The sequence below is a fragment of the Trichechus manatus genome, unplaced genomic scaffold, assembly GCF_000243295.1.
Source record: "Trichechus manatus latirostris isolate Lorelei unplaced genomic scaffold, TriManLat1.0 scaffold00114, whole genome shotgun sequence".
Lineage (NCBI taxonomy): Eukaryota > Metazoa > Chordata > Mammalia > Sirenia > Trichechidae > Trichechus > Trichechus manatus.
In genome coordinates, this window is record NW_004444050.1 from 5887469 (window position 1) to 5909758 (window position 22290).

Consider the following 22290-nt stretch of genomic DNA (forward strand, 5'->3'; position numbering starts at 1 on the left):
ATATATATATATACACACACACAAAGAGAGATATTTATCTCAAGGAAAAGGCTCACACAGTTATAGATGCTGGCAAGTCCCAAGTCTGTGGGTTAGGTGTCAGGCTGAAGGCTTCTCCTGACTCACATAGCTGCAGCGGCTGAAGAACCCAAGATCAGAAGGTCAGATGGCTCACGGATGTAGAGGCTGACAAATCCAAGATCAGCAGGTAAGACAGCAGGCTTCTGGCTCACAGGCTGTGGAGGCTAATGAATCTCAAGATCAGCAGGCAATATGGCAGGCTGCTGGTTCAAGTCTCAAGACCCGGAAGTCAGATGATGACAAGCCAGATGCAAGATCCAGGGCAAGCAAGTGAGCTTTGCCAGATGCAATATCCAGGGCAAGCGAGCGAGCTTTGCAAGCCTATACACACACACACACACACACACACACACACACACACACACACACACACACATATATTGGATGCAGGCCACACCCCCTAGAAAACTCCCTTACAACTGATTGGCTGATCACATCAGATCACATCATGGAAGATGACTACATCATTACATAACTGCCAAACTACATCATTACACAACTGCCAAACTGCATCGTTACATAACTGCCAAACTACTGAGAATCATGGTCTAGACAAGTTGACACACAGCCTTAACCCTGACATGATCCATAAGGTTTTCATTGGCTAATTTTCAGAAGTAGATTGCCAAGCCTTTCTTCCAGCATACACTGGATAGTCAATGAATATCTGTTGAACTCAACTTCCTTCCCCTGCTTGCTACAACCACAGGGAGAAGCCGCCTAGTCTCGCATTTTAAGCACTTTTCATGAGCCAAAGTTGATTGGCTCATTTCTTCACATAATTGTCCTGCCCTCCTGCCTCCTTGTGTGGAAAGGTGGTGGAAGTAGATAGAAAAGGGTTTCCCTTACCAGAACAGTGTTCTTACTACCCAGGGAAAAAGAGGAGCACAGATAGAGTGTAAATGAATGTAAACCCTCTAAGGGGAAGCCACAGCCACCATAGAGGCAGTCTCCTCTCATCATCACCCATGATGGAGTAACACATTGCCCCCTGGTGGCCAAGGGGGCAACTCCTCTACCCAGGCTAGGTGCTGCTTTATTCAGAGAAGTCCCACAGCTTTCCAAGGCTCCTGGAGATCACAGCTACAGGACTGCCCATTCCAGAGGTGTCCCAGTGTAAGAGCAGGCATTGGGGCGATAGCCTCAGACGTAGTGGCTAGTCAGGACCCGGGCTATGTCCAGAGTGCACCCAGAAAACAAATGAATCTGCCTCCCACCACAGCTTTCCTCTGCCCCCAGCAAATAAACTCCCAACCAGTCCCCCTGCATCCACTGCTTTAGGAACCTTTTATGGCAGCCACTCTGGCCACCTCCTGCCCTCAGATATTCGCTCCTCTTCTCTACAGACACACACTCACTCTCATTTCCATCACTCCCTCGATTCCTTTAATAACGTCCCACCCCTCCACTGACTTTGCCTCCACTGAAGATCTCTAGCCCCTACCATCTCATCTTCACATTGCAAATATCACCGACTGCCCTGAACCATTTTTTTAGTGACAGGGGTGGATTATCCAGTACGCAAGTTAAGCATTCCCCTGATTTCAATTAAGTTTTGGGTTCGGGATGTCTTTCTTATAGTTGTAGTAGACCTACTTCATAATAAGGCCATTTCTAAATAAACAGGATATTGTCACTCATTCTACTTCTCCCACATATAATGCTGTAGTTAATAGACTTCCAAGCAAGTCCAAACACTAAACCATGGCTTATCAATGAAAAGCATTGACTCAGTGGGTCATCAGGATATATTGTTTGTTTCATCATGTCAGCGTTTTCTAAAAAGAAAGATTAAAACACTCCCAGCCCATGATTTATCTTTTTATTGGAATGTCACAAATGAATAAATGGAATGAATGCAGAACCATCTGAGTACGAATCGACTTTGGAATTATGTCTTTCTTATTATTGGGTGCACTGGAAGTGTTCATTCCTGAATGTTCCAAGGTGGTCCCTCCTTCTATTTAAGCAAGCTAGAGGGCAATTTACTCTGCTGAAGCTACGGTGTTGATGAAAATATAATAGCAAAGATTCAGATTGATTCCTCCTGGATGGTTTTCTTTTTAATAATTTCTTTATGCCTTGGCTGAGGAGAGGGGAGGATGCCAAAGCCCAGGGTGGAGTTTCCAGCCCTGGAATAGGTGTAAATTGGCAGTCACGGGCCTGTGGACCGAGCTCAGGAGGCATGCTTTGCTCTGTTCTCTCTGTAGCACTGCACAGGCTGTCCAGTAACCATGACGGCACCCCTTCCTGGTCACTGTATACCATTGCATACCATTGCTGGTGTCCATTACTATTTAAGGGAGTTTTGGAAAATGGCCGCCCACATAGGAAAAGCAGGCACAGGATATCCACGTCTTTTTTGCTTTAGAACTCAGATCAACAAACTTTTTCTATAAGGGGCCAAATAGTAAATATTTTAGGCTTTTGCAAGCCGTCTGGTCTCTGGCATAACTATTCACCTCTGCCACTGGAGCACGAAAGCAGACAATACGTGAACTTGTCAGCCTGGGCTGTGTTCCAGTAAAACTTTATATATGGACGCTACGATTGACTTTCATATAATTTGCATGTGTCACAAAATGTGACTCCTCTTTTGCTTTTTTTTTTTCCTTCCAAGTGTTTAAAAATATAAAAAGCTCGTGGTTATACAAAAACAGGTGGTGGGCCAGATTTGGGGACTCCTGCTTTAGTAGATTAGATAAGGGTTTCCTTGAAGGTTTTCAGTGCTGTTGAGCAGACATACTTTCCCATGTTTACCTTAGGATCATCTCCTATGTACCTAAGCAGATCATCATCTCCTGGGAGCAGGTTTTCCCTGGGCTTGCCCACCTAACCCACTGGGGTAGAAAACACACTATGGTCTTTGGAAGGAGATGTATTGACCAGATCTGTGACGGTGTTTATTTCCTTCTAGGGATAGGGTGGTCAGCTATACACTTGGCCGCAGGCTTCCAACAGATCATGTGAGTGGACAGCTGCAATTCCGATTTGAGATCACTTCCTCCATCCACCCAGGTATTTTCAACATGTCTCATCCTATGCTAGCGGCATAGTGTGGTTCCTTTCTCTAAAATACAATAACCATGGTTCTCTCCAGAAATAGCCTAGGTTTTGTGATTCCCTATCTTCTCCATTTGAGGCCAGAAGCCAGTGATCTGTTCTGGAAGCCAGGTTGCTGTCCCCTTGATTGAGAAGCTCCTCTTCATTCTGATGACCCAAAGGTAGACAGTTAGACAGTGGAGTGGGGGTTGATAGTGAGGCCACTATCGGTATGGAGCCTTGTCTAATTTATCTTTTTACTCCCAGCACCCACTGTACTACCTGGCACATAGGAGGTGTTTAGTAGATGTTTAATCATTGCATAAATGAGAAACCTCTCTTCCTATCTAATAATAATGGATAGACTAACCAGGAGACAGAGCATGTCATCTTGTCGAAGAATTATAATTGTGTAATGGATTCTTCCAGTGGCAGAGGGAAAACGAAAAAGTATAAATTGGACAGAAAACTTCACAATCATCCACTGTTCAGCTTTCCAGGCAAACTATATTTCCAAATAAGAATGATGAGATGCCTCTTGATTCCACTTTGGCTCCTCTTCCACAGCCCCATACTAAGTGTAGATCACGCTGAGAATTGTTAGGTCCTCCGGGGCCATACTTATGAGTTGCTGTTAAAGCTAATGAAGCTTTTGTGAAATCAGAACCTGGAGTGTATCACTACCCACCTATTAAACTCCAGTTGCTGTGCCATGCCCAGTATACAACTCAGATTGTACGAAAACACCACGAGTTTCATTCTTTCACATTCAGACTTTTCCTACATTCTGAGAATAAAACCGACCCTTTCTGCAGTGTAGCAGTAAGGATGTTTTAAGGCTCCCCAAAGAGCTTGTTTTTCTTCCACTAGTGAACTGGACTAGTGCGGTTGAGATGGGAAGTTTGCACCTGGCAGGGATCCAATAGAGCAACCAGGGGAAGACAGAGCTGAAAAGTGGTAGTCTATTTCTTGATGGTGTGTAGACCTTGTTTATTTTTCTATTACAGTAAGCTCCAAATGTTGGAAGGCTCACAGCCTGTGTTATTCAATGACAGGTTTCTCTCATCCATCATCCAGTGCTTTCCTTCTCTCTAGTTGCCTAAGAACCTGGTTTACCCTACCCCACAGGAGCCAGCCACAGGAAATATTCTGCGCAAGTATAATTAGCCTTGCCAGGGATCATCAAGGAATTATAAATGCCTCCACTCCCATCTCTGGAAGTCGGTCCTTGTAGCAAACATTTGTCAAGCACCTACTATGTTCCAAGCACTGGGGTAGGTGCTAGGTTTTGGATGTTTTAACAAAAAAAAAAATTAATTGCGTTGAAACAGAATTCTAAGCTATATCCAGGACTGCAAATTTTCCTTAATGCAATGATAACTAATTCTTACAGAATTTTTTCAGCAGAGCTCTGGCCAATGACAAGCACTTATCAACCCCTACATCCAATATCCTAATATAGAAATCCCTTGGCTGTGACTTGCATGTCCAGTGGCCTATACTAACACCACAATGTCCTTTTCTGGAAGGAATGACTTTTTTTTTCTTTTCTTGCCAGCAGATGATGAGGAGATTTCCCTGAGTACTGAGCCTGAGTCTGCCGAAATTCAGGACAGCGCCATGAACAACCTGGTGGAAAGCAGCGGTCCAGAGCCCCTGTATGATGCCCCAGGACCCTCGGAGAGCGCGAAGCCAGAGCTGCTGAGTGAGGGCATTGCGGTGGATGGTTCAGGGAGCGAGAGCCTGGAGCTGGCCAAACCCCTGGAGGAAGCAGCAAGCACCGAGGCAGGAGACGATGGCATGGTCTCTGGGGCACCTGAAGGGGCTGGGGAGCTTCTGGCCCCAGGGCAAGAAGACCCCCAGCCCTGCCTGAGTGCAGAAGAACTGGCAGAGGAGTTGGACCTGGGTGAGGAGGCGCCACCCCCACTGCTGCTGGAGGATGGTGAAGCCCTAGCCAGCACCGAGGAGCTGATGGCAGAGGAGGCCCGGACAGCGAGCCCCACAGGGAAAGTGGAGGAGGAAGAAAAAGAGCAGGAGCAGGAGGGGGAGGAGGAGCTGTCTACCCTGGAGCTGGAAGAGGGCACGCTGCAGCTGCGGGCCTCGGTGCAGAGAAAAAGCAGGCCCTGCTCTTTGCCGGTGTCCGAGCTGGAGACGGTCATCGCATCTGCTTGCGGTGACCCCGAGACCCCTCGCACGCACTACATTCGCATCCACACCCTGCTGCACAGCATGCCCTCGGCGCAGAGCGGCCACGCCGGAGAGGAGGACGGCGCCGAGGAGGAGTCCACCCGCAAGGACTTCTCAGAGAAAGACGGGCTCAGCGAGGTGGACATGGTGGCTGCGGACGCACCTGCCATGGAAGAGGATGGGGAAGTACTCGAGGGGGCGACTCCAGGCCTGGCGCCACACAGCCACTCTAGAGACCCGTTCCCCAGCATGGCCAATGGCCCAGTGCTGGACGGCGAGCCGCACCCCAGCACCGGGAGTGAGAGCGACTTCAGTCCGCGGCAGGGCGGGGACCACAGCTGCGAGGGCTGCGACGCGTCCTGCTGCAGCCCCTCGTGCTACAGCTCCTCGTGCTACAGCACGTCCTGCTACAGCAGCTCCTGCTACAGCGCCTCCTGCTACAGCCCGTCCTGCTACAACAGCGGCAGCAGGTTCGCCAGCCACACCCGCTTCTCCTCCGTGGACAGCGCCAAGATCTCCGAGAGCACCGTCTTCTCCTCTCAGGATGACGAGGAGGAAGAGAACAGCGCATTCGAGTCCGTGCCGGACTCGGTGCAGAGCCCTGAGCTGGACCCGGAGGCCGCCAACGGCCCGGGTCCGTGGCCAGACGAGCTGGCCGGCCCCGGCGAGAGCGCGGCGAGCACCGCGGACGGGCTGGAGTCCCCGGTGGCTGGGCCAAGCAATCGGAGAGAAGGTTAGACCTCAAAGCTGATCAGAGTGAGCATAGAGCCACCATGGGGACAACTGGTCTCACCACCGTGATTAAAACACCACGAAGGGGTGGGACCAGTCTGAATGAGGGTTGCTGGGGCCGTGTCTGCCTGTCTTGTACACAGAGTGTGCATGTGTATATGTGTATCTATGTATAGTTGAATACGGATAGCTGACACCCCTTCACGTCCCATATATACGCCAAGAATTACAACTAGTTGAATGTGAGCGTGCACTTGTATGTGTGCTTTTCCGGTTGTTTTAACTAATCACCAGAACTGGTTAGTGTACGTGTTACCCTTCTAGTCTTGACAGCTTTCAGAATTCCCAACCTAGTATTAATGGATATAAGTGGGGAATAGTCTATCAACAACATTAGGTGGATCATGTTTAAACAGAACCGCTGACTCCCCACAGCACGTTGGCGATGAGCAATAAATGTTGACATCAGTTGCAAAACGCTATTACCTCTGTTTCAGGATTTAACTATCCCTTGTACATAAGAATAAGTATTGCCTGTGTGTATTTGTCATCGTTTGTCTGCTCAACTCTCCTTGTTGGGTTTGTTGCTTGTTGTTTGCCTTTGTTTTGCTTTGTTTTCGACTAATGGATGGGAAGAATGTCATGAGTGGGTAAATCACTTTGCCTCAAATAAGATTTCTAATCCAGAAGTGCCAGCTTTAGCTTAATATGTATTCTGTGTTTTAACAAGAGACTTTCCTTCTTAGTCATATCTGTGGAAGCATATATTAAATCAATTTGTATTTCCTTGCCCAAGGTTGGGAACCATTTTCCAGTCAAGCGACAGTAACAGAGGGGGGAAAAAAAGTAAATTGAAAAGCCACATAATTTTATGAAATAATTCAGTTGTTTTCAAAGAGAAAATACACTCTCTGCTCTTTTGCTGTTTTGCTGTATAATTTTGCATCCAAACAAAATGTGATGGTATTATCGTTAGATTGTAAGCTCATCAAGGGCCAGAAGTGTGTCTTTTTTAATGTTTGAATTCCCAGCACCTAAACAAATGCCTGGTGCCTACAAATTTTTTGAACAAGAACTAAAATGAACATAAAAAATAATTTAAAAATATTTAACATGACCAATAGGACATTTTAGAGAAAAGAGTGAGGGAGGATGATGCATGTGACAAGGAGAAGCTCAAGAAATTGATAGAGAAAGAGAAACACGGGAGGAAAGAGTGGTGATAGATAATATAGATAGGCAACCAGGAGGAGTGAGAATGGGATGGAAAGTCCTTTGTTCAAGGATGTTTTGAGTACCTTCTTTGTTGTAGGCCAGGTGTTTCGTGCCAGGCATAGGAAGACAAATCGCACAGGATAATGTATGTATGCTACTCAAAAAACCTGAAACCCTTGTGATCCCCTGTCCTCAAGGGGTTCACACCTGCTGGGCAGCACAGGCATAAACAAATAATTACACTGTGAGGAAATTTGATGATACACACACAAAAGGGCATACATAGGCACTCACAGGGATGTGTTAGACCATGGGTTAGCAAACTTTTTCTATCAAGGGCCAGATAGTAAATATTTTAGGCTTTACAGGCCAAGAGGCCAGATCAAACAACTGCTCTTGCCAAAAGGCTGTTTTTTTGTATCTTTTTTTTCTTTAACATTTTTCACTTTAAGAGTGTAAAAACCATTCTTAGCTTGGGGGCACACAACCACGGGCAGCAGCAAGCCAGATTCGTAGCTTGCTAACCCCTGTTTTAGACTGGGTGGTATTTTGGCAGCCATGTTGATAGATAACCCACACATGGTTAATTGAACATTGGCTTAGTATACATTTATATAAAAGCATGTTTTACAAAACAAGACACTGTCTGTGCCTTGAGGGGCTGACAGTCCAGTAGAGGGGAGCAATCATGCCAAGAGAAAACGCAGGAAAGAGTTTGAGGCTGTAAATTCAGAAAAGTGCCTATATGCTTTACTGTGGTGGTTACAGTGGGAAATAAAATTCCTGGCAGACTGTTGAGCCCATTAAGACCGTGCATCTGTTGGTACACGACTTCACAGTTAGTCGTACCCACCACAGCAGTGAGTTGCTGAGCTCATGGGGACTGTGTTGTAGATTCATTCCTTACTCACCACCGGGCTTTCCAACAGCAAATGCTCAAAGAAAGTAGGGCTTCGACATAACCTGCTTGATACATGCTCACCTGGGTGCCCTCTTCTTCTGGAGGAATCACTCTGGCCCCCTTACTGTGACTTCTTAGATTGCAAATTCTTTCACTGTAGAAACTGCGTTAGGTTAACCAAGGTAGACTCACTGTACGCATGCCCACGTAGAAATATGTCTGCAGCAACTTATGGAGTATACATTCTTTACCTGGTGCTTGCTTCTCTTCCCTCTATAAAACCCTCCTTTTATAATCTCAAATTAAAATAGTTTTTAAAAACCTTTTACAGATAGAATGAAAAGAGCAGTATAATGATGTTGTGGTCATGAGCTCAGTCCCAGCATTTCCTAGCCGTGATACCTTAGCCCAGTTACCTAACTTGTCAGTGCCTCAGTTTCCTCATGTGTAAAATGGGCATAATGGTAGAACCTACTTCACAGCGTTATTGGAAGTATTCAATGAGATGATATGCATAAAGCACTCTGCTCTCACCTACTAAGTGCCCGAGCTCTGCTAGCTGTTGCACCTTTTTTTAATGGGTTCTTCCAGGCAGAAAAGCACTGAGGCTAACTTTTAAAGTTGTATTATATAATTCACCCAAGACAATCCTTTGAATTTACGTTTTTTGCACTGCGTTATTCAAGGAAAAAACTTCACATCGTTAGGCGTAAATCACTTTACTTCAAGAAAGATTCTAGCTGATCTATCCTTTCTCTGCACTTTGGTCATATTATTTATAAACAGAACAGAACTTAAAAGAAACTCCCTTATTTTTATCCTGAGTTTCCTTCTCAAATGTTCTAGCAGGTCTGAAGACTTGCTTTGTGTCTGTGGCAAGGAGTTATTGTGCGGGACAGCGTCTTTGTGCAGAACATAATTGCTTGCTCTCCAGTATGCTCCATCCATTCAGCCGGCTGAGATGTGTCAGTCACGTCATTGCATTTGCTTGGGTTTCACAAGCAGGTGGGATCAGCTCCATTAACCCCAGGCAAGCGACAATAGTATGTTTCCACTAGCTTGGAGGAGTAATTTCCCTGACTGATTGAATTAATTACAACCAGGTAAGTTTGGTCTTTAAAAAAAAAAAGTTACCAAACTACAAATGCAGCAGCTGGTGACATAACAACTGTACCATGTTTTGTTTTGTTTTAATTTCTGACCCTAAACACACATAAAAACAAACATGAGTGTGTTTGCCTCTTAAGCACAGAAGACAGTCCATAATGAGCTGTGTGCTGGCATGATGGGTACCTTCTTTCGTTGTCATTAGGGTTTCAGAGGACCCCAAGGATTCGAGTAACACACAAGAGTTTACACAAAGAATAAGGATATTATATTTCGCATTTAACACTCCGTTTGCCAGTCAGCTCTAGGAATTACACTGCTAAATTAAACCCCCTCCAGCTTCCTTCCTTATTAATTTACTTTCATTTTTGATTAGTTCTATGGATCTAGAATTTTACCCTGAGATATATAGTAAGAAGAGATCATCATCCTTTCCACATATGGACATTCTAGGAAAGATTCCGAATTGGAGATCCCATAAATATCTAAACCACCGTTTTTCACAGTTTCTCTCGTTTTTGACCCAAGGGATAATGGACCACCTGTTATTTACATCAGTCATGGAAGGATGGGGACGGGAGAAGGCCTGAGTATTACTGAGTGACCAGTAGGGGCTATTGCAAGAAAACCAGAATCACGTGAGACTAGGAGGAAACCCGTCTGAACGGAGGCCATCTCGTGGCCTGGGGCCTCCAAGCGCCCCAGAGATGAAGAGCAGTTGTCTCTGATTATGTGACCCAAACAGCTAGGGCTGTGTCCTCCATCCAAATGGCTCCCCTACACACAGTGTTTCCTTACCAGGTCCTGATGACATCCTGAAACAGGAACACCCTTTTAAAACCTTGTTCAGTTCACTGTAAGTCTTAACTGAGATGGCACAGGACCGACGTTTCATTCTGTTATCCATGAGGTAGCCATGAGTCGGAGCCGACTCGACGGCAATGAACAACAGCATATAATAATTTGAGGCATGCATTCTGTGAATATAATGTTCATTTCTAAAATGTCCCCATGTCTGTGTTTCTTCCTCCTTCTATCCCACTTCTGTGTTTCAAGTTTTCCTGTCTAAGTCTTCCTGCCTTATCTACTTTGTCTCTTGTCCTTTCCTCTTTCCAGAGCACCCCAGCTTGTCTGATTCCTCCTCAAATTCATCTGAAGCAGTCACTCTATCCCATAGTACCTTGGCTCCCCACCCTACTCTCTAGCTTCCACATTACAGGAATTGGACATTCTTAGTGCACTGGCTCCTTAACTCCATCTTGGAAAGGCACTATCCGAGAGTTTCATTAAAAATAAAAGAAAAATCTGGAACACAGCCTCTTGGCAGCCCTCTGGTGAAACCCATCCAAATCAGGAGCTGTAATTTCATACAGGCCAACCAAGCTATGACAGGACTTTCGTTCAAATACGACTGGCTGCTTTGCCGAGCTAAGTCAGGTTCTGCTGGTTTTTTCGTATGTAGCTTTCTGATGCCACCTTCCCATTAAGTAAATCCAGGTAGTTACAAAACCAGGTTCTGATCCTATATATTGGTCTGGGTGGTACAGATCACTGGTCATGAAGCATTTATATTTTTCTTTGGATTTTTTTTTTTTTTTTTAAATAATCTTCTCTCATGAATGACTGTGAACATAGCAAACTGACACAAAAAATTGATTGCCCACCCTTTGGAGGTTGTTTCTTGTAGTAGCTGGATTTACAGTATTCTTTTTTGATGACATTGCCACAGCAGTGAATGAATCTAAATGTCTTGACTATCTTGTCCGTAGGTGAATGTCCTAGACTCCATAATTCCCAGCCAGTAAGCCAGCTTCCTTCCTTGAGGCCTGAACATCATCACTACCCAACAATCGATGAGCCTCTTCCACCAAGTAAGCTTTAGTTTTTAAAATCTATGTCTTAACTCTTCCTATCAAGTCTGAACAGGTCAGTATGAATTTGTACATAAACATCCAGACTCTTCCCCAACTCCATGCATTGCTATTATCAGAAAACAGTATGACACCTACTATAAGAATGGGTTTTTGACTAATGGTTTCAGTACATGATCTTGAAGAGATAACCCAGTGTCTTCAGTGCCCCTCCACTTTGGAAACGGAGAGCATTTCTTTGCAAGACTTGACTAGCCTTTGCAAATAGTTTATGACCCTCAAGTCACAAGTTTTACTATTTTACATTTAAAAGTTTGCAGTTCAGGATAGAATACTCCTATTGTTCTCCATTGGATCTGTTATGCCCCAGGCATCTCCATATAATAGAACAACTTCAACCCATCAGGATACATGAACTTGCATTTTTTCTTACTATAACTTGAATTGATAGCAAACACCCCCAAATTTCTTCTGTAGTTTTTATAGGTTTCCAGGCAGAATATCATCTTTAGGAATAGAAATCAATATCATTTTCTCCCAGTACCTGTAGTGTGTAATAAATAATTAGCTAACGAGTCATCTGAACTTGGAAAAATCATTTAATCTCTCAGGATCTCAGGTTTCTCATTTGTAAAGTAAAGCTTTCATTCTCCTCTTCTGCTAAGTGCTAGATTTGGAGTAAGTAATCTAAGTTCTCTTTCAGCTTTAACCTTCTAATTCTCCATTATAATAAATTTGAAAGGAGGAACCGATGCTTCGGACATTACACATTCACTTAGCATCACATACATTTATGAATTCTAGATCATCTCTGCTTTGGTTTATGCTTACTTTCCAAGAAAAGGCAACCTTTAAAATTTGATAGGTTTTACAACTGCAGTCTTTCCAGGATGCAAGGAACCAATGTTTCTCTACAGTCTTTTTCCTGTGCTTACATTAAGCAGTCACAGTTTTCAAAAGGAGAAATGTTTATTTCTTAATTCATCTGTTCTTGATAATGTGACATATTTTGAATGAACACCACTATTTTCCCTGTTCAACTGCAATTTAATCAGTGAGAAAATAATGAACATCTTTAATATTTGGGTTAAGTTGAAGGAACATCGTATCTGTTTTTTTGAGGGCCAACCCCTAGCCTTGAAAAAGTGCCATTTTCAGATGTCTATTTCAGCAAACTCATGACATCATAGTGTCGAGCCCATCGGTAAATGCTGAGGCCTGAAGTTCCATTTGGAATTTTTTCTTTTGGTTTATAAAATATATGAAAGTAAATTTTTTACAAGGCAACCCAGAAAACATGCCCATCATCTCAGATTACATGAAGCTATCATTTTCTGACTATAAGGTTATATGAATTACCACTACGCATTCAGATATTTAAGATATTGGTAAAAGAGCCTTTCTATCTGACCAATATTCTTTTCCATGAATTTGGAAATATTAAAACTTGTGGAGAGAAATTATCGTTGTCATTGCCCCACTCTCTAAGTTTTTTCTCCCCCCTAGAGAATTTATGAGGTTCAAGCTTTGTTTTTGAAAAAATTCTTTCTTTATTGTTGGCACCTGGAGGGCAAGGGCCATGTCTTACTCAGTTCTGTGTCCTCAGGACCTGGCATAGTCCCTAGTTCATAGAGTGATGAAAGGATTTTGTGCAGTTCAACTGAATAACGTGATACTCTTCAAAGATTAACGTTCATTCTTGGTTGGATGACAGTTGTGTTGGAGGCAAGAAAAAAGAATCGTCCAATTGCTTTTGCTAATATCAGTTTGGGAACCTTGGAAACGTCACAATTTTCAGATCAAGATCAGTTACCTAGGAGTCTCTGGTACAAATGGTTAACGCCCTCGACTGCTAACCAAAAGATTAGAGATTTGAGTACGCCCAGAAGTGCCTTGGAAGAAAGGCCTGGTGGCCTGCTTCCAAAAAAATCAGCCATTAAAAACCCTATGGAGCACAGCTGTATTCTAACACATGTGGGGTCTTCATGAGTCAGAATAGATTCAACAACAACTGTTGTTGTTTTTTTATTGATCATGCTTACGTACACACGTATCATCAGTAAGCTAACATTTACAACTACCAGTTGAGAGCAGAACTATCTAATAGTTCATCTTAATCAAACCCCCGGAACATACTTATACAATCTGACTACATTTTTCTTTCAAAGTATCTTAGAAGTTAAATTTGGTGTTTTCTGATATTTTAGTTTTTACTCGGCATTATTTGGCAATTCCTCAGGTAAATGTCAGACATAAGCCACGATGTTCACAAGCAGAGAGATGTGCTATATACACATAAAACCACAACTATACCAAAGACACTGAGTTTTTTGGTTAAAAAAAAATGAGAGTTGCTATGTCATTACCTGAATGATCATTTTTCAACAGAATTTTTAATACCTGGACTACTCCCAAAAGCTATGGCTTTTCTCACTTAAAAGGATGAATGGTTTCCTTCCTGATACAGTCATTTTTTCTCTTTCTTCTTTAGTCTAATGCATTTTTCAGCATAACTTTATCAGGTTGCTGTTGTTTTCACATGTGGACTCCAAAAGCTTTGCCAATTGCTGGACAGTAGACCTCGCTCTTCTATTTTAAGCTCAGAAACATATACATTCCTTCCAGCTCTCTCAGCTTTGATGGCTTTCCCATCCACACCGCCCAGCCCCTACATGTATCATATAGTGTATCATCTATGCTTCCACCTTTTACTTATTTATTTCATTTAATTTAGGAAGTAAAGGGACTTATCTTTATCTTGGGCTCCCTCTACTGTTTGGGATGATTACTGTCCACATAGAGGTATTTAAAAGTTTGATGTTTGTTAACAGTTGCTATTTGTTTTGTTTTGGTCAAGAGATATTTGGCAGCAACAGATGAGTGGATCCTTCAGAATATGCACTGTGATTTCCCAGTTTATCAAAAAGATGCCTCGAATCCCTCAGTACCAAATCCTTCTGTTCGCCCTCTCAAGAGAAGTGGAAATCAATTAGGGTTGCTAAGTGTTAGACAGAGGTCATTTAAAGTTGCACATAAGGAGCCCTGGTGGCGCAATGCTTAAACTTTCAGCTGCTAACTGAAAGGTCAGTGGTTTGAACTCACCCAGAGGTTCCGCAAGAGAAAGAACTGATGATCTCCTCCCATGATGATTCAAAAAAAACAACCCAAACCCATTGCTGTCTAGTCAGTTCCGACTCATAGCAACCCTATAGGACAGAGTAGAACTGCCCCACATAGTTTCCAAGGAGCACCTGGTGAATGCCAACTGCTGACCTTTTGGTTAGCAGCCACAGCACTTAACTGCTGCGCCACCAAGGTTTCCAAAACAGGCATAAGCAGTGGTAGCTGTGGACTCCATGAAGATTACAGCCTAGAAAACCCTATGGGGCAGTTCTACTTTGTCATATGGGGTCACTATGAGTCTAAAATTGACGGACTGCACCTAACAGCAAAAAAAGTTGCACATACAGTGTTTTAGAAGCATACATTAAAATTCCTTAACTACGAGTACTTTTATTCCCTCCACAGAACCTAGTCCCCCTCTATTAGATTGAGCAAAGAAAGCATTCTGCAGCATCACCGGTGTCAGCTCACGCTGGAGGATGTTGCCAGCTTCTTGCTGTCATCCCTGTAGCCAACAAGATTGACAGTTAAGATGTAAATTTTTTAAGAAAGGATTAAATTAAGCATCATGCTTTCTCTGTAGAAGTTGTAATAATTCTAATGTAGGTCATATTCGAGGAGTCACAATTATTGTTTTAAACAGCCCAACAGAGAATCTGAGTTCAGTAAGGTCTTTTCTAGAGTGACTGATTTCACACCAACCCCCGGGTGCTTTGGCTGGTGTCTGAAGGCATTCAGCAACTAACCAAAGGGTAGTTATCAGGGGCTAGCTGCTCCACTGTGGTTCTGGCTGAAGCAAGGCCCTTTCTTCCTGCCCCAGGACTGGAGGGAGAAATAGGTGAGTTCTACCTGCAGAAGACCTGGAATGGTGTCTACCACACACAGGTCAGTAGTTTGTCCTTGATTTTTTTTTTTTTTTTTCTTTCCTTTTTATTTCAACACTAGACTGGGAAGCTCGAATTGACAGCCACGGTCGGGTCTTTTATGTGGACCACGTGAACCGCACGACCACCTGGCAGCGTCCTACAGCAGCAGCCACCCCTGACGGGATGCGGAGATCAGGGTCCGTCCAGCAGATGGAGCAACTCAACAGGCGGTTGGTGATCAGTATGCAATGGGCTTCTAAGAACCACAGTGAAAGGAGAATGAAAATAAAGGAACTTCCTAATGGGGAACCCAAGGTCAAGAAGGGGAGAGTGTTGAACACACGTCATGAGGTTGGCAACCAATGTCACAAAACAATATGTGTACTAATTGTTTAATGAGAAACTGATTTGCTCTGTAAACCTTCATCTAAAGCACAATAAAAAAGAAACTTCCTCTTACAGTCTCCTGCTCAGATTGTATGAGGAGACTTGAAAGGAATTAAGTATATTCAAAAGCCTGCTCATTGTGGGTACTTGGAATGCTGGATTTAGACTTTGGTGGCCGGAGACAAGCAAAGTCTGAATGCCATTTAAAGAAGTCTTCTGTCCCTCTTGATGGCCCAGGCTTGAAAACAGGAGTTCTTAACAAGGGCTCATGGGTCCCCCAGGGTATTACCAATGGTGGTAAGATTCCATGAACCCTCCAATAATTGTATGCAAAATTATATAGGGATGCACATTTTCCCAGAAGCCTGGTCCATATTCATCATTAGAGTCTTATGGGAGTTCAGAGCTCAAACAGTTAAAAATATTACAAAGATAGGCTCCATAAGAATACTAAAAGCTGCTTAGAGAAAAACTGTGTCACGAATCACTGTCTACCCTGGTCCCATAATTTCTATATGCTCAGAAATAATAGTGTTTCAAATGTTTCATCATAGGAAAAGAAATGTGTAAAAACATATTTTGAGAATTGTTTTGTCTGAAACCTAGACCCTCACTAATGAACTTGAAAAGATGTCATTTGTTTTTGTTTTGTTTTGTTAGTATTTTATTGTGCTTTAGGTGAACATTTACAGAACAAAATAGTTTCCCATTCAACAATTTGTACACAGAATGTTCAGAGACATTGGTCACAGTCCTCTCAATGTGCCAGCACTCTCCCAATTTCCGCCCTAGGTTCCCTGTTAACTTTTCTCTGGTTTTCCTACACCTTCCTGCCTTCTCATCTTTGCTTTTGGGCAGATTTTGCCCTTTTGTTCCATACAATTAACTGTTTTAGGGAGCTCATTCCTCTCAGGTGTTATTGGCTATTTTATAGGCCTGTCTATTGTTCAGCTGAAAGGTGGTCTCCTGGGAACGGCTTCAGTTCCATGTTGGAAGGGTGTCTTAGAGGCATAGTCTCGAGGGTTCCTCCAGTCTCTTATCAGACCAGTAAGTCTGGTCTCTTTTATGGATTTGATTTCTGTTACACATTTTTCTCCCCCTCTGCCCAGGACCCTCTATCGTGGTCCCAGTCAGAGCAGTCAGTAGTGGTAGCCAGGCACCATCGAGTTCTTATGGTCTCAGGGTCATGTAGGCTGTGGTTCATGTGGTCCATTAGTCCTTTAGACTAATTGCACCCTTGAGTCTTCGGTTTTCTCCACTCTCCTTTGCTCAGGCAGGATGAGACCAATAGTTGTTTCTTAGATGGCTGCTTGCAAGCTTTTAAGACCATAGACGCTGCTCACTAAAGTAGGATGTAGAGCATTGTCTTTATGAACTATATTATGCCAATAGACATAGATGTCCCCTAGTCTATGGTCCTCGGCTTTCAAGCCTAGTAACTTTGCCCCACGGGGTGTTTGGTTATGTCTGGGAAATTTCCATGACTATGTGTTCTATTGTCTATTTTAATATACATGCAGCATCTACAAATGGGTATGTAGTAATGTCTGCAATCCAACCTGTATCTGCAGGTGGGTGTGCTCCGTTACACCCTCCCACTCTTCTTTAGCATACCTCTCTACGTATATATCCATTCGTAGACTATTATTTGTTAATACTATTGTTGTAGGGTTGTCTGTTATGGTAATTATCATGAGTGCCTTTTATTCTTGTGTTTGTCTCAGTGCCTTCATTTGCCTTGGTCCTGTCGTGTAGTGTCTTTCTCTTCACCAGTATTAACAAGTGTCTTCTTTCCAGTTGATGATTTTCCTCCCCACCCCCAACCCTGGTAACCATCAAAGAATTTCTTGATTGTTTTATAGTAATGGTCTCATACAATATTTGTCTTTTTGTGATTGACTTATTTCACTCTGCATAATGTCCACCAAGTTCATCCACACTGTGAAATGTTTCACAGATTCATCGTTGGTGTTTATCGTTGCATAGTATTCCATTGTGTCTGTACCACAGATGTTTTTCCATTCATCCATTGATAGGCACTTAGTTTGTTTCCATCTTTTTGCTATTGTGAATAATGCTGCAATGAACATGGGAGTGCATACGTCTGTTCATGTCAAGGCTTTTATTTCCCTGGGATATATACCTAGGAGTGGGATTGCTGGGTCATATTGTATTTCTATTTTTAGCTTTTGAAGGAAGCACCACACTGTTTTCCAAAGTGGTTGAACCATTTTACTTTCCCACCAGCAGTGTCTAAGACTTCCAGTTCCCCACAACCTCAGCAGCATTTGTTGTTTGTTGGCTTTTTAATTTTTTTGATGAGTGCCATGATTGTTGGGATGAGATGATATCTCATTGTAGTTTTGATTTGCATGTCTCTGATGGCTAATGATCACGAGCATTTCTTCATGTGTTTATTTGCCACCAATGTCTTCTTTGGTGAAGTGTCTATTCATATATTTTGCCCATTTTTTAATTGAATTGTTGGTCTTTTTGTTGTTGAGGTGTTGAAGTTTTCTATAAATTTTAGAAATCAGCCCCTTGTCGGCTACGTCATAGCCAAAAACTTTTTCCCAGTCTCTTTTTACTCTTTTGGAGAATAGGTGTTTAATTCTTAGGCAGTCCCATTTATCTAGTTTATCTTCTGGTGGCTATGCATTTTTAATTATGTTTGGTATGCTATTTATGCCATCTATTAGGGCCCCTAGCATTGTCCCTATTTTTTCTTCCATGATCTTTATAGTTTTAGGTTTTATGTTTAGATCTTTGATCCATTTTGAGTTGCTTTTGTGTATGGAGTGAGATATGAGTCTTGTTTCATTTTTCTGCAGGTAGATATTCAGTTTTGCCAGCACCATTTGTTAGACTGTCCCTTCTCCATTTAATGGACTTTGGCACTTTATGAAGATCAGCTGTCCATAAGTGGATGGATTTACTTCTGCGTTCTCAATTTTGTTCCACTGGTCTATGTGTCTGTCTTTGTACCAGTACCAGGCTGTACAGTATGTTCTGAGATCAGGAGGTGTGAGGCCTCCTACTTTGTTCTTTCTCTTCAATAATGTTTTACTTATTCAGTCTCTTTCCCTTCCATATAAAGTTAGTGATTATCTTTCCATCTCGTTGAAGAATACTATTGGGATTTGGATCAGAATTGCATTATATCTGTAGACCACTTTGGGTAGTAGTGACATTTTTACAATGTAAAATCTTCCTATCCAAGAGCATGGTGTGTTTTTCCATTTGTGTAGGTCTCTTTTGGTTTCTTGCGGTAGTGTTTTGTAGTTTTCTTTGTATAAGTCTTTTACACCCCTGGTTAGGTTTATTCCTAAGTATTTTATCTTTTAGGGGGGCTATTGTAAATGGTATTGTTTTCCTGATTTCCGTTTCAAGGTCCTCTTTGTTGCTATAGAGGAATGCAACTGATTTTTGTATGTTAATCTAGTATCTTGCCACTTTGCTGAATCTTTCTGTTAGTTCCAGTAGCTTTCTTATGGACTATTTGGGATTTTCTATGTATAGGATCGTCTCATCTGTGAAAAGGGATAGTTTTACTTCTTCCTTACCAGTTTGGATGCCCTTTATTTCCTTTTCTTGCCTCACTGCTCTAGTTAGGACTTCCAATACAATGTTGAATAGGAGTGGTGATGAAGGGCAACCTTGTTCCCATTCTCAAGAAAAATGCTTTCAGTTTCTCTCCATTGAGGATAATGTTGGCTGTAGATTTTATATAAGTGCCCTTTATTATGTTGAAGAATTTCCCTTCTATTTCTATTTTGCTGAGAGTTTCCATCAGGAATGAGTGTTGGACTTTATCACATGCCTTTTCTGTGTCAATTGAGATGATCATGTGATTCTTTTACTTTGTCTTATTTATGTGGCGGATTACATTGATTGATTTTCTAATGTTGAACCATCCTTGCATGCCTGAAATGAATCCCACATGATGTATTATTTTTTTGATATACTGTTGAATTCTATTGGCTAGGACTTTGTTGAGAATTTTTGCATTTATATTCATATTGGTCTATAGTTTTCTATTTTAGCGATATCTTTGCCTGGCTTTGATATCAGGGTTATGCTGACTTCATAGAATGAATTTGGGAGCATTCCTCCCTTTTCTATGTTTTTGAATAGTTTGAGTAGAATTAGTGTCAACTCTTCTCTGAAGGTTTGGTAGAATTCTCCAGTGAAGCTGTCTGTGCTGGATTTTTTGTTGTTGTTGTTGGGAGTTTTTTATGACCTCTTCAATTTCTTCTTTAGTTATGGGTCTATTCAAAATTTCTACCTCAGTTTGTGTTTGTTTAGTTAGGTAGTGTGTTTCCAGAAATTTGTCCATTTCCTCTAGGCTTTCAAATTTGTTGGAATACAGTTTTTCATAGTATTCTGTTATAATGCTTTTTATTTCAATTGGTTCTGTTGTAATGTCTCCCATCTCATTAATTATTTGGGTTATTTACATCTTCTCCTGATTTTCTTTTGCAAATTTGGCCAACGGTTTGTCAATTTTATTGATCCTTTCAAAGAACCAGCTTTTGGTCTTGTTGATTCTTTCTATTGTTTTTCTGTTCTCTGTTTCATTTATTTCTGCTCCAGTTTTTATCATCTCATTTCTTCTGGCACCTGTGGGATTCTTTTGCTGCTCATTTTCTAATTGTTCGAGTTATAGGGTTAATGTTGTGATTTCTGCCCTTTCTTCTTTTTTAATGTGTACTTTTACTGCTGTAAATTGACCTCTGAACACTGCTTTTGCTGTGTCCCAGAGGTTTTGGTATATTGTATTTTCATTCTTGTTTGATCGTAGGGATTTTTTTATTTCATCTTTGATTTCTTTTATTACCCAGTAGTTTTTAAGCAGGGAGTTATTCAGTTTCCATGTATTTGATTTTTTTTCCTTGTTCTTCCTGTTATTGTATCTACTTTTATACTGTTGTGATAAGAGAAAATGCTTTGTATTATTCTGATGTTTTTGAATTTGTTGAGACTTACTTTGTGGCCTAAAATGTGGTCTATTCTGGAGAATGATCCATGGGCATAGGAGAAGAATGTATCCTTTGCTGCTGTTGGGTAATGTCATTTGTTTTTAACCTGTAAACTGAACCCTAAACAGCATCTCTCAGGCTTTAAGAACACAGAAAGCACCATCTCCCACATCTTGCTCTTTAAGACCAGGACAGTGGCTTTGAGACATTTTCACTTGCCAGGAATGCACACTGGAGGCTTAATTTCAGTTGTAAATGTATCCACATGCCATCTTGTTTACATGTCAAGTACTCATCAAGGTAAAGGAATAGTTGAGAGAGACTAGGAAGAACAGAGTACTGAATTTTTAGTATGCACCTGTGATAGCAAATGCTCTTTGAAACTTAATTGTATCAACCATGAAAAAAAAAAAAGTGGACAGTTTCATCCTATTAAAAACACTCAGACAAAAATACGAGCTTCTGGCTACTGTTATACACACTGTAGGTGAAAATCACCCAGTAAGAAAATTAAAACAAATCCACAAAAGTCAAAGTATGACCTTCAGTATATCCTACTTGAATTTAGAGACCATCTCAAGAATAGATTTGACTGACGGAACACTAATGACCAGATGAGTTGTGGGATAACATCAAGGGCATCATACATAAAGATAGCAAAAGGTCATTAAAGAGACAGAAAAGAAAGAAAAGACCAAAATGAATGTCAGAAGAGACTGTGAAACTTGCTCTTAAATGTAGAGTAGCTAAGGCGAATGGAAGAAATGAGCTGAATAATGAATGAAAGAGCTGAACAGATTTCAAAGGGTGACTCAAAAAGACAAAGTAAAGTATTATAATGAAATGTGCAAAGATCTGGCGTTAGAAAACCAAAAGAGAAGAAGACGTTCGGTATTTCTCAAGCTGAAAGAACTGAAGAAAAAATTCAAGCCTCAATTTGCAGTATTGAAGGATTCTATGGGCAAAATAGTGAATGACACAGGAAGGAATGGACGTTCAACCATTTCGGGAGGTAGCAAATGATCAAGAACAGACTGTATTGAAGGGAGAAGTCCAAGCTACACTGAAGGCATTGGCGAAAAACAAGACTCCAGGAACTGATGGAATATACATTGAGATGTTTCAACAAATCGATGCAGTACTGGAAGCGCTCACCCATCTATGCCAAGAAATTTGGAAGACAGTTGCCTGGCCAACTGAAAAGGAAGAGATCCATATTTGTGCCCATTCCAAAGAAAGGTGACCCAACAGAAGGCTGAAATCATTGAACAAATTATCATTAATATCACATGCAAGTAAAATTCAAAATATTTGAAGATAATTAAAAATAGTTGCAGCAGTACATCGATAGGAAATTGCCAGAAATTCAACCCGGATTCAGAAGAGAATGTAGAATGGGGGATATCATCGCTGATGTCCAATGGATCTTGGCTGAAAGCAGGGAATACTAGAAAAATGTTTGCCTGTGTTTTCACTATGCAGGGGCATTCAACTGTGTGGATAACAACAAATTATGGATAACATTGTGAAGAACTGGAAATTCCAAAACACTTAATTGTGCACATGAGGAACCTGTACATAGACAAAGAAGCAATCTTTTCAACAGAACAAGGGGATACTGTATGGTTTAAACTTGGGAAAGTTGTGCGTCAGGGGTGTGTCCAAAGAATGCAGCATCAAGACTGGAGGAAGATTCATTAACAATCTCTGATATGCAGATGACACAGCCTTGCTTGCTGAAAGTGAAGAGGACTTGAAGCACTTACTGATGAAGATCAGAGACCACAGCCTTCAGTATG

General features: G+C 41.9%; 1 protein-coding gene across 2 annotated transcripts in view; it reads left to right on the plus strand.

The window, feature by feature from the left end:
- Positions 1–22290, plus strand: part of HECW1 (HECT, C2 and WW domain containing E3 ubiquitin protein ligase 1) — a 495956-nt gene that overhangs the window by 343437 nt on the left and 130229 nt on the right. The window contains exons 10-13 of one of the 2 annotated variants that reach the window (XM_004383962.1): positions 2999–3099; positions 4685–6043; positions 11035–11136; positions 15205–15355. In XM_004383962.1, the coding sequence (XP_004384019.1) occupies positions 2999–3099; positions 4685–6043; positions 11035–11136; positions 15205–15355 (1713 nt within the window). The remainder of the gene's footprint in view (positions 1–2998; positions 3100–4684; positions 6044–11034; positions 11137–15204; positions 15356–22290) is intronic. The other variant, XM_012557718.1, reaches the window with a different exon arrangement.